Here is a 10,377-nt window from a genome sequence, read left to right on the forward strand (position 1 = left end):
TTGTCCTTTGGGTTTTCCTTCCCACTTGAACTTCTGTGAGAGTCAGTGGCTGAGACAGTTTACTCACTGGCCTCATGTTCGGAGGTTATTGGGGGTGTATGAAGGTGTGACTGTCCCTTTGAACTGCTTCTCAGAGCTTTTTCTGCGGTTTGAGGAAGAGGGTTCCCAGGTCGTGGGTGTAGAGAGACAGGTCAAATCGGGAGACGGGTTTATTCTGCACTGGAATTTGGCGTGAGGGACCCCAAAGGGTTGGGGTGCATTTGATCCCCTGGACCTTCCTAAGCGTCCAGAGCGTGGGCTCGCGCACGTTAGCGGTGGGTGGACCAAGGCCTGCAGAGGATGGCGGGCCTGGGAGATGATGCCTGGGTGGAGGAGAGTGGGTCCAGGTTAGGGCGAAGGGCTCCTGGGGCAGGGTCCTGGCGAGTAGGCAGGCCCACCTCGCTAGGCGCCAGTCCACTTCTCTTAGGACTCGCTGGCTCCGTCCAGCTCCACTAGCGGGGCAGTCAGCGACCAACGGTGCGCAGCGCGGGCGCGCAGCCTCCGCAGGCGGCGCAGTAGCAGCGCCAGAAGCAGCGCGTGCAGCAGCCCGAGGACGAGCAACACCAGCTGCGCCACCAGCGTCCCCCAGCAGAGCACGCCGGGCGCGCAGGCGGCGCGAAGCTCTTCCTCGGTCAGGTAGGGCAGTAGGCGGCCGCGCAGCGCTGGGGGCCCGGCGCAGCGCAGGTCGCGATAGAGCGCGCGTTCTGGACGGCCGGCCAGCCAGGCGCGCAGTGGCACCAGGCGGCAGTCGCAGCGCCAGGGGTTGCCGCCCAGGTGCACTGCGCGCAGCGCGGGCATCACGTCCAGCATCCCCAGCGGCAGCGCCGTCAGGTTGTTGCCGGTCAGCACCAGTTCGGTTGTGTCCGGTGGAAAGGCGGCCGGCAATGAGGCCCAAGTCAGCCCGCGGCGCCCGCAGTCCACGAGCGTCTCGGCGCAGCGACACGGCGCGGGACAGCCCGCGGCCGGGCGGCTCGGCGGCGCGAGCAGCAGGAGCAATAGGCTCAGCGCCCCGTGCGGCCCTGGAAAGAAAGCGCCGCGGTGAGCTGGGTGGCCTGCTGGGCACCTGGTTGGGGTCCCTCAGCACCCAGAGCGCCGGTGCTAACTCCAGCCCCGGAAACCCGCGCCCCTCGTTGCCCGCAAGCCTCGCCACCCTGACCACCCCTGCACTGGCGGTAAGTTTAAGTCCGACCCAAATCTCTATTGCAGCCAAAATGACAGGAGCGCCTCCCAACCCGACTCTGCTCAGGGTGTGGCCTGGCCCAGCCGCCAGACTCACCAGAGCCCATGGCGAGAGGATGGTGGCCCGGCTTGCTCTGGAGCTGGAGGCGTTTGCTCGAGAACCAGGAGATAAGGCCGCCACGCCCCTACCAGGCTCTGGCGCTCCGGGTTCACCGACCGCAGCACAGCTGTCCCGCCAGAAATAACCCCGAGGCTGCCTCCGCTGGCGCTGAGGCCGCTGATAGAGCGCTATCACCAGGGCCAGCTCCGCCCGCGCTTCCGCCCCCATCCTCTCCCAGGGGCGCAAGGAGCACTCGGACACCCGCATGGACGTTCACCAACATTGTTCTCCTGTCACCAGGACAGGACGGCATTCACAACTAAACAAAACTGGAGAATGGGGCTTGGGGGGGGGGGGTTCATGCGGGTGGAGGGGTGGTGGGCTGGGCCAAGGGCTAGGGAACCCAGGGCAACAATGATACTGGGTAAAAGGGACCCCCAGCCGAAGGCAGGGAACAGCAGTCTAGGCATCAAGGTTGCCAGGGGATGGCCCACAGCTCACTGCTCCTGGAGCCCTCCACAAACTGCAGCTGTGGGGGAGGGGCGTGGGCTATACAGGCACCCCAGCCCCATGCCTCCATCCTGGCCTGCAGTGGGCTGGCCTCCTTAGGTCTGGAAGGATCCTAAATGCCTCGGGTGTCCCACCTGCCTGCTGAGCTACCGGGTGAGGAGGAAGAGAGGACCTGGCCCACATCCACACAAAGTGAGGTCTCAGCATATGCTGGGTGGACCACCAGAGCAGGGGAACACAGCTCCCAAGTCTGTGCGGTGGCACTGGGCTGAGGGAATAGGACTGAGACCCCCAGGATCTGCTCCCCTATTCTGCCTTAGTTTGCCTGCCTGTCTGATAGGGCCTGGAGTCTGAGTGCTGTGATCTGGGGTGGGAGTAAAATCTCAAAAGTCACAGCCCAACCTAGCTCCTGCTCCCCCAAGGCCAGAGTGAGGGCCATTGCCCAGGGCCCATGGAGACAGGTACAAATGAGGGGAGGGGCTGATTCTGAGAATAAATTAGGGTTGGCTGGGGGTTGTGACCCCACGTCTCTGGGTCAGGTCAGGAACAGTCTGGGTCTAGGCCACTCTGGGATTGGGGTTGTGTCCAGGCCTGTCAGAGATCCAGATGAATCCAGGGTCAAATCCAGGCCAGTCGGGGTCCAGGGGTGGGAAGGGCCAGTCCAGAAACTGGCAGTATATCCATGGCAATGTGGAGCTGGGGCAGGGTCACTGGTCCTGCATTTGCTGCTTCATCTTCTGCAGCATCTCCTGCATGCGCCTTAGCTGGGGGGTGGGGGGGTGGAAGGAACAAGGGAAGGTGGGTGAGAAATGAGTCCTGGCTCAGTCCCCAGCCCCTAGCCCTCACCACCCCTGCTCCATGCCTCACCAACCTCCTCATCCTTCATCCTGATAAGCTTCTCCGTCTCAGCATCGGGAGTGGGCAGTGGCAGGATGGGGATGGGGCTCTCCATGCGGCTGTCCTGGGTCAGTTTGCTGCAGGGTGGACAGGAGGGATAGTGCTGCTGGGAGGTTCGGTCAACCCTGCCACTACCAAGGCTGCCCTCCTAATCTCCCACACCTCTGGGATGCTCTGCGGAGACAAGGTGGTGGGGAGCCGGTCTGGGGGCTGGGGCAAGGTTCAGGCCTGGGTGGGCAGCCAGGACAAGGCTTGGTTATAGAGATGTGTCTGAGGCCAAGAGGTTTGTGTCTAGGTTTGCGGCGAGATGATGCACCTGGTCATCTGCTGGATGCAATGTGCACGGTAGTTCTCGTAGTGCACGTCACACGTCACGTCCTTGAGGTCATGCATGTGTGTTCGGATGAGCATGTTTCGCAGCTTCACGAAGTCGCAATGCGCCTGGTTCTCCACTGCAGAGCAGGAGCAGGAAGTGGGTGGGGCGCCAACCAGGGGGAAGCCTTCCCACCCAGCATGCTGTGCCCTATGCCTGGACTCACCCTCCACGATCCCCCAGGGGTACAGTCGCCCCCGGACTCGCTGGCCCTTGGCCTCCACCACCGTGTTGCTGCCGATTACGGCGAAAGGTGCACTCTCCTGTGGAGGGGCAGGTGCAAGGGCTCACGCCCAATTAGTATGGGTTAGTGGTTGGAGAGGGGCATGGGTTAGTGGTTGGAGAGGGGCATGACTCAGCGCCTGGTCAGGCCCTCCGGGATCACCATCAACGTCCTCTCCCCAAAGAGATCCTGGTGTCACCACCTCCACTCCCACCCCACCTTCTGGCCTCTCTGCTGCTGGCTGAAGCCAAAGCTGGTGCAGCTCACATCCTACGGCCTATGACTGTACCTATGCCTCCTAGTGATACTCCTGACTTTAGTTGGGGCCAAGGGCCTGCCCAACCCTGCTCCTGGTCTTGTGACCACTTGTCTCCAGCTTCGGATTGATCATAACCACTCTAGGTGCTGTGGCACTCAAAGCCACCTCCACTCTCTGATGCACAGAATTCTGGGAGCCAGTGTGTATGCAAAGCCACTGGCCAGGCCCTTCTGCTGGTGATTCTTGAGGAGACTGAGGAGCAGGGTCAGGGCGGGGGCCTGGCCTGAAGCTGTACCTTTGGGTCCTGGCAAGAGCTCCACGACTCGCTAACCAAGAGGGACCCAGATATATAAGGTAAGCAGGAACATGGGCGACCCTAGCTCTCTCAGGCTAGGTGAAGAGATTCTATTGCCCAGACTGAAAACCAACTCCCAAGTTGCACCTGGGCAGGCTCCCCTCCTCCGTCCCATGTGAACTGGACTTCAGTTTCCTCCCTGCCCTATGGGCTGCATACTCACCTTCAGTTCCCGATCCTGCTGCTTGAAGTCCTCGTCCTCATCTGAGTCACACTCAGGAAACTGATACACATGGATCCCGAATTTGTCAATCTCTTCCCGGATCTGCAGTGGGGTAAGGCTGTCAGATTAAGGGCTGGCAAGGTCCCCTGGGCCCAGTGTGGTGGCCCCCAGGGTCAGCATGCCTGGTGCTCTTGGAGCCCAAATCCTGGGCCAGGCCCCACTGCCACACAGGCTCACCCGCTCCTTCAGCTTCCGGATCTCACCGGGGACCAGACAGTCAGCTTTGGCAATGAGGGGCACGATGTTCACCTTCTCATGCAGAGCCTTCATGAAACCCACGTCCACTGGCCGCAGCCTGCAGGGAGCAGCCAGGGTGGTGAGGAGCTGGTGGGGGTGATGGTGGGGCAGAGGGAAGGTGGGGGAGGGTTCAGGGAGGGAATGGTGTGGGGGCTCAGATGGCTCTCTGCAAAGGTGGGTGGCCCCTGACCCCAGGAAAGTCACACACCCGTGCCCAAATGGAGAGATGAAGTACAGGCAGCAATGCACACGGTTGTCTTGGATGTTCTTGCGGTTGAGGCCACTCTCGTCACGGAAATACTGCTCAAACTGCTGGTCCACGTAGTCAGTAATGGGCTTCCAGCTGTGGGCAGGGGGTGCATGAGGCTGGGCTGTGAGGGCAGCATGCTGGCACCAGGGGAGGCTGGGTCAGCCTGGGCAGGCACTGTTCCCCAGCCAGGCCTTCCTCACCACTCAGAGTTGTTTACAGCATCCCCAAAGCCCGGGGTGTCCACAATGGTGAGCTTCAGCTTGACACCCTTCTCCTCGATGTCCACAGTGTGCTTCAGGATCTCTACAGTCTGGCTGATGCGCTCTGTGGGGAACATAGACGTGGTTGGAGGGGCCTCTCTGGCCCTCACCCTTCACCCTGGCAGCCAGGATCCTGTTCTCATCCATCCTAGTGTTTTGGCCCTGGCCACAGTTCCTGACTGCGGTTTGGGCCACTCCTGCTAGATCCTGAACAGAAGACCCATGCTGTGGGGAGAGAGAAGTGGGGCTGGACCTGGAAGGGCATCCTCTGAGGGGGTCGCACAGGAGGGGATGGTGAACCAGTGCCAGGACAGTTTGGGGTTCACTCACCCTCAGCACTGAGAAGTTTCCGGTCCTTGTACAGATCGGTCAGGAAGAGGCTGTGGACCAGTGTGGACTTCCCCAGGCCCGACTCACCTGCCCACAGGTACAGCGAAGAAGTCAGATTAGGTCTGAGGCGCCCACAACAGATCCTGGCCAGGCCCCAGCCACCCTACCTGGGATCCTGGCCCACTCACCGGCCACCATGAGCGTGAAATCGAAGCCCTTCTTCACTGACTTCCGGTGCACCTGGTTGGGCAGCGTGGCAAAGCCCACGTACTGCTTGTCAATATCCTGGGGGCAGGGGTGAGGCAGGTCAGGGGTACCCTGGGGCTCCTGGGCAGTCCCACGCCCTGTCCCCTACCCAGCTCAGGCAAGAAGGCAGCAGAGGAAAGAATCCCCAGGGTGGGGAATTTCAATGGCAGAAAGGGGATGAGGGCTTGGAGGTGGGTAGGCAGGTCATAGCCGACACCGTGTAAGTGTGTGGAGGGAGAGATGTCTGGAGGCAGCAGGCAGGCAGTGTCCTCCCTTGAGTGGCGGACAGAGGGCACCAAAACCGAGACCCTTCCAACTTGCCCTAGGCCCTTCATAGGCAGGAAAAGCCTGGCCTCAATACTCACCCCTCCCTAGTGTACCAGGGGGTGGGAGGCCCCGTGTGGCCCTGATCCAGCCGCGGGGGTGGCTGGCTGCAGCAACATCGGAGCAGGGGCTATTTATAGATAACGGCGCCGAGCCTCCCCCGCCCGCCGGCCTGCAGGGTCCCACACCCACCCCCTGTGGACCCTGGCCCCGTGGGCCGCTGTCACATCCCAGAGCCCTGGGCCTGGCCCCAGCAGGCGCACACACACTGACCCACATTCCACTCCCTTCTCCACACACACCTTGAGCCGCCTCTGGGCCTGGGTCCGCGGCGACAGCAGCTGCTCCACCAGGCGGTCCTGGGGCGCTGCCAGGGAATCCATCACAGCGACCCCCCAGACCCAGCTGGCGCCTCCGGACCTCAGACCGGGTCAGACCAACACGGGCCCGACGTTCTGGAGGGACTTAGACGCGGTAGTGTCTCGAAGCCCTATTCTCGTTCCGGTTTTAGGGACACGGGAACCGAGGCCGGGAAACCGGACGTGGCCCACCCGAGGTGCCGCCGACCCCGGAGGCCGCGCAAGCCATCCCCCTGCCTCTGCGGACCCGCCCTGAGACGCGGCGTCGCAGCCACAGCCGGCCCCGCTCTGCACGCGAACCAGAGGCGGGGCTCCGCGCAGAGACCGCCCCGCTGTCGCCGGGAAACGGTCGCCTGGAAATTGGGCCGCGGGCGGAGTCACCCGAAAGCTGCCGCGGAGGGCAGGGACGAGCACAGGCGAGGGGGGACGCGGCGCCTACAGGGAGCCCCGCTGCCCGACGTGCGGCCTCAATCCAGGCGTCGGGACAACCGGGGTAAAGAGGGGGAAGGTGAGGCCGGGTTCCACTGGCGGGTCGTTGTGGGGAACCGGGGAGACTGGCCGCTGCGTCCGGCCCCTCGAGAGGTGCAGCGTAGCTTCTGTCCGCCAGAGGGCGCCAAAGGCCGCTCCCGGGCCCCACGCGCACCCACACGGGACCTGCCCATGCACCCACTTTCCTCGCAGACTCCGCGGGAAAACCGCCGGCGTTGTCTGGCCTACCCATGGGCACACCCCTCGCGGCACTGCCCCCACCCCTCCGCTTGGGGCTGAACTGCCCCACCCCCTCATGTGTGTGCGTGTGTTAGCATGTATGTTTGGGACTACTTAACTAGCGTGCCCCCAAGACCTGTGGGGGAACAGGACGAGGGCAAAGCCCAGCTTCCCCATGAATCAGGACCATCCTCCTCAGCCTGGATGTGCCCCCCACCCCCACCTCCCCCTTGCTCTGCTGCTATATCCACTCCCCAACCCCCAGCCCCAAGGAGGCTGGGAGCAGGCAGGGGCCAGTCAGAGCACTAGCCACCTACCCTGCTCTACCTCTGGAAACTTGGAAGCTGAGACCAGCATGTCGCTCCACTGTGTGCTGCCATGGCTGTCCCTGAAAGCCCTTTGCTGCAGAGGTGGAGGTGTGTGGAGTGCGGCCCCTTTCCCGTGGCTATTCGCTCTACGCCTCTCTGACTGCTCTGACCCACAGAACTGAGCACACAGGGACTGGAGAGTTCCGGCCAGCTCAGCCCTTACCCCAGGCCACAGTGGTCTCCTGAGCCACCAAACCCTCTCCATCCCCTCCAGCACCCAACTAGAATCTGAACAAGACAGCGCCAGCTGGACAGGAAGGAATGTCTGGCAAGTGGCTGGGGCACCTCCAGGAAGACAGACAGAGAGACCCGGGTCTGGGCTCAGGCTGAGAGAGAGCCTCAGCACTCCACAGCCTGGTGTCTAACAGCTCCCAGATTACCTCATTATCCCCAGAGGTAAGGCACAGCTCTGGGAGGCATAGGTTGGGAGAAAGAGCGTCTCACTCCCAGCTCCAGTTTGCCTGCCCTATTACCCAAATGTGCCCAGACAGGGCCAGTGGCCGCCCTGGGAGAACCCCGAGGAAGGGGCCCTACCACCACCTTTCTCTGGCCCTGAAGCACAACACGTTCTCCTCAGGGCTTCCCAAGCCCTAGACACAGCTGTGCCCACCTCCTCCTGCAGCCTGACTCTCGAGGCATTTCCATTCTTAGACTCAGCGCAGTCAGCTCCGGAAGCAGTCACCAGAGCCAACAGAGCCCCCATCACTGCCTGAGACCGGGTGGGGTTTGGAGAAAGGGGCGCAGAGGGCCACCAGAGCCCCCCTACTTCCTGAGATGATTAGAAGCACAGAGAGCCACTGGAGCTCCACCCCCCCCCCCCCGAGTGTGGACAGTAACATCAACAATGGTGACACTGAAGCCCCAAACACCTGGCTCCATGGCCCTGCTCCCGGGTCTCCCCCTCTAGCTACATGGCGCCCTCTCCCAGGTCCTAGGGGCAGAGGGTGTTAGGCAGGTGCCTAAATGACTTCAAAGGAGGGTCAGACACAGGCCTGAAGGGGCTCACACCATGCAAGAGGGGTCCCTGGGGGGTACTAGGCAATAACTGCTCGGCCCAGTGACAGCAGGCCCAGGAGAAGCCGCGGGGGCTGGTCTTCCAGGCCTTCCCTCTCTCCCTCAACAATGGCCTGGCAGCATGTGTCCGCGCATCTCAGGCATTGTCCAACCCACATTTGGAGAGGCAGTTCCCGGCCTGGGCTCCCTAGGGAGCCCCTCGCTGGCAGGGTGAGGTTCCTCCCCAGGAGCCCCACAAGTCTCAGGGCAGGGTGTGTCCCTGCCAGGAGACTGGCATCAGGCAGCCAGTGACTCCCAGCCCCCACCCCAACTACTGGGCCACACCTAGCCCACCTGCCTCACCCTGTGCCATCACTTCAGGTTTCTACCCAGCATCTGCCTGGTGTATGAACCCCCATCCTCACCAGGGCTGCAGGGCCACCCTGGTGCCAGAGTTGGGCCCTTCTTTTCTCCCCAAAACATGGTTGTTCTCAAGTAAGAGAGGCCCCAGCAGGACTGCTCCAGAGCCCCCAGCCCACCCGGTTACCCACTCCCTTCTCACACTCTGGGTCTCCAGCTGTTTAATCCGAACCCCATCTGCGTTTCTCATTGGGTACCCAGACCAGCCTCCTGTCGAGTCCTGCATTCCTGGAGGGTGGGGACAAGCCTATTTGTACCCACTAGGTCGGAAGACCCTTGCTGGGCTCAGGGATGACTCAGACCAGGTTCCAGAGGCTCCCTGCCTGGAGAAAAGGCCTGGCCACAGAACAGCCCACTCAGATGGGTTTGTGGGGAGAGAGGGGCATAAGATGCAGAAGAATGGGGAGTGATGGACAAGGGCTCCCCTGTGGGGCTGCTCAGGGTCTCTGTGCTGGCTGGTGAACACAGAGACCCCGCCCCAGGGGTCCCTGGATGGTGCAGGCCCCCCCAGCCTGTGGCCTGCCCTAACAGTAGCTTTACTTGGGACCCTCAGCACAGGGCCTAAGGCCAGGTCAGCCTGAGGATGCAGGCGCTGGACCAGTGGAGAAGGGCACCTGGCCTGTACATCCATCCTGGGAGGGGTGCACACTCCTGCTGTGAGGGTCAGAGGCCAGACCCCTGTGGCATGGCGCCTACTAATGCCATCCGCAGCCCCAGGCACTGCAGCACTGCCCAAGCTGACAATCGATTGTCGCGACAGGGTGGGGTGACGGCCGGCGGGGGCGGGGTCTCGCCTGGGCGCCCACAGCGCTGGTGCCACAATGGGTGACAGCCAGCCGGGTGAGCGGCAGCACGCACATACCTGCTTGTCCTCTGCTGGGTAGGGGTCGGGTCGGGTCGGGGTCCGGGTCCGGGCGGTTCCGGGCCGGCGGGCGGGGGAGAGACGGAGAGACACGGTGAGAGACGGGCAGGCGGCGGGGACAAAGGCGCGCGCAGGCGGGCGCCAGGCTCACCTGGAGTCGCCAGCTTGCTCTTGTACCGCAGGCCTGTGCTCATGGTGGCCGCCGGCGGGGGACGTGCGGCGGCGGGCGCGCGGGCGGGGCGCGGCGACGAGCGGCGAGGCCGAGGCCGGGCTGCGGGGTGACCGGCCCTCCGCGCGCCGCCGCCCGCCCCGCCCGCGAGCCCGGCAGCCAATCGGCGCCCGCCGCGCCCACGCGCGACCCGGCGCGGCCCGCGGGGGCGGGGACCGGGACACCCACCACCCACCCCCGCGCCGGCGGCCTGGGGGCCACGCCCTCCCCTCCATCTGGCAGGGGCATCGTGCCCACTGCCCGACGCCCTGCCCTCCGTCCCTTGTCCCTTTGCCCAGTCCTGGACTGTGACTCCTGCTTTCACGGCCCCTAGTCCAAACGTGGGCTTCTGACCACCCCGTGCTGTGGCCCTTCTGTGAAACCTGCCCCTTGGGACCTGACTGCCTCATGCCAGCTCCTGCTCTGCTCCCCACCCCACTCCCCTCCACCCCCAACCCCCTGCTCTGCAGACTCACAGGCTGACCTGCTAGAGGTGGGATCCTGGCTTTCTGTACTGGAGGGCAGCGAGGGGCACTGTGAAGGGAGGGCCAGGGCCTTTGCCCCATTTATGTGAGAAAGCTGAGACCCCAGACCTGCACTGAGTACATGGAACTCATGAACACGAATGGCTCCCATCCTCTCTGTCACAATCAC

At 63.3% G+C, this 10,377-nt stretch overlaps 2 protein-coding genes across 4 annotated transcripts; both read right to left on the bottom strand.

The window, feature by feature from the left end:
• Positions 1–201: 201 nt before the first annotated feature.
• GP1BB (glycoprotein Ib platelet subunit beta) lies at positions 202–1,608 on the bottom strand. Its single transcript, XM_036276900.1, has 2 exons — positions 1,316–1,608; positions 202–1,058 (listed from the first exon to the last, which is right to left on the bottom strand). Exons 1-2 carry the CDS (start codon positions 1,323–1,325, stop codon positions 463–465), a joined length of 606 nt encoding a protein of 201 aa, XP_036132793.1. The 5' UTR covers positions 1,326–1,608; the 3' UTR covers positions 202–462.
• A 68-nt stretch (positions 1,609–1,676) lies between these two features.
• Positions 1,677–9,791, bottom strand: SEPTIN5 (septin 5). Of its 3 annotated transcripts, none has more exons than XM_036276899.1 (12): positions 9,667–9,791; positions 9,516–9,526; positions 5,424–5,520; positions 5,236–5,322; positions 4,846–4,969; positions 4,604–4,738; positions 4,336–4,453; positions 4,099–4,200; positions 3,265–3,361; positions 3,042–3,177; positions 2,700–2,802; positions 1,677–2,592 (listed from the first exon to the last, which is right to left on the bottom strand). In XM_036276899.1, exons 1-12 carry the CDS (start codon positions 9,707–9,709, stop codon positions 2,536–2,538), a joined length of 1,110 nt encoding a protein of 369 aa, XP_036132792.1. In that variant the 5' UTR covers positions 9,710–9,791; the 3' UTR covers positions 1,677–2,535. The 3 variants fall into 3 exon arrangements, with proteins under 3 accessions (XP_036132792.1, XP_036132791.1, XP_036132790.1); XM_036276898.1 differs by having other exon boundaries at positions 9,516–9,529; positions 9,667–9,728; XM_036276897.1 differs by lacking the exons at positions 9,516–9,526; positions 9,667–9,791 and adding an exon at positions 6,108–6,412.
• Positions 9,792–10,377: the final 586 nt, after the last annotated feature.

The sequence above is a fragment of the Molossus molossus genome, unplaced genomic scaffold, assembly GCF_014108415.1.
Source record: "Molossus molossus isolate mMolMol1 unplaced genomic scaffold, mMolMol1.p scaffold_m16_p_22, whole genome shotgun sequence".
Classification (NCBI taxonomy): domain Eukaryota; kingdom Metazoa; phylum Chordata; class Mammalia; order Chiroptera; family Molossidae; genus Molossus; species Molossus molossus.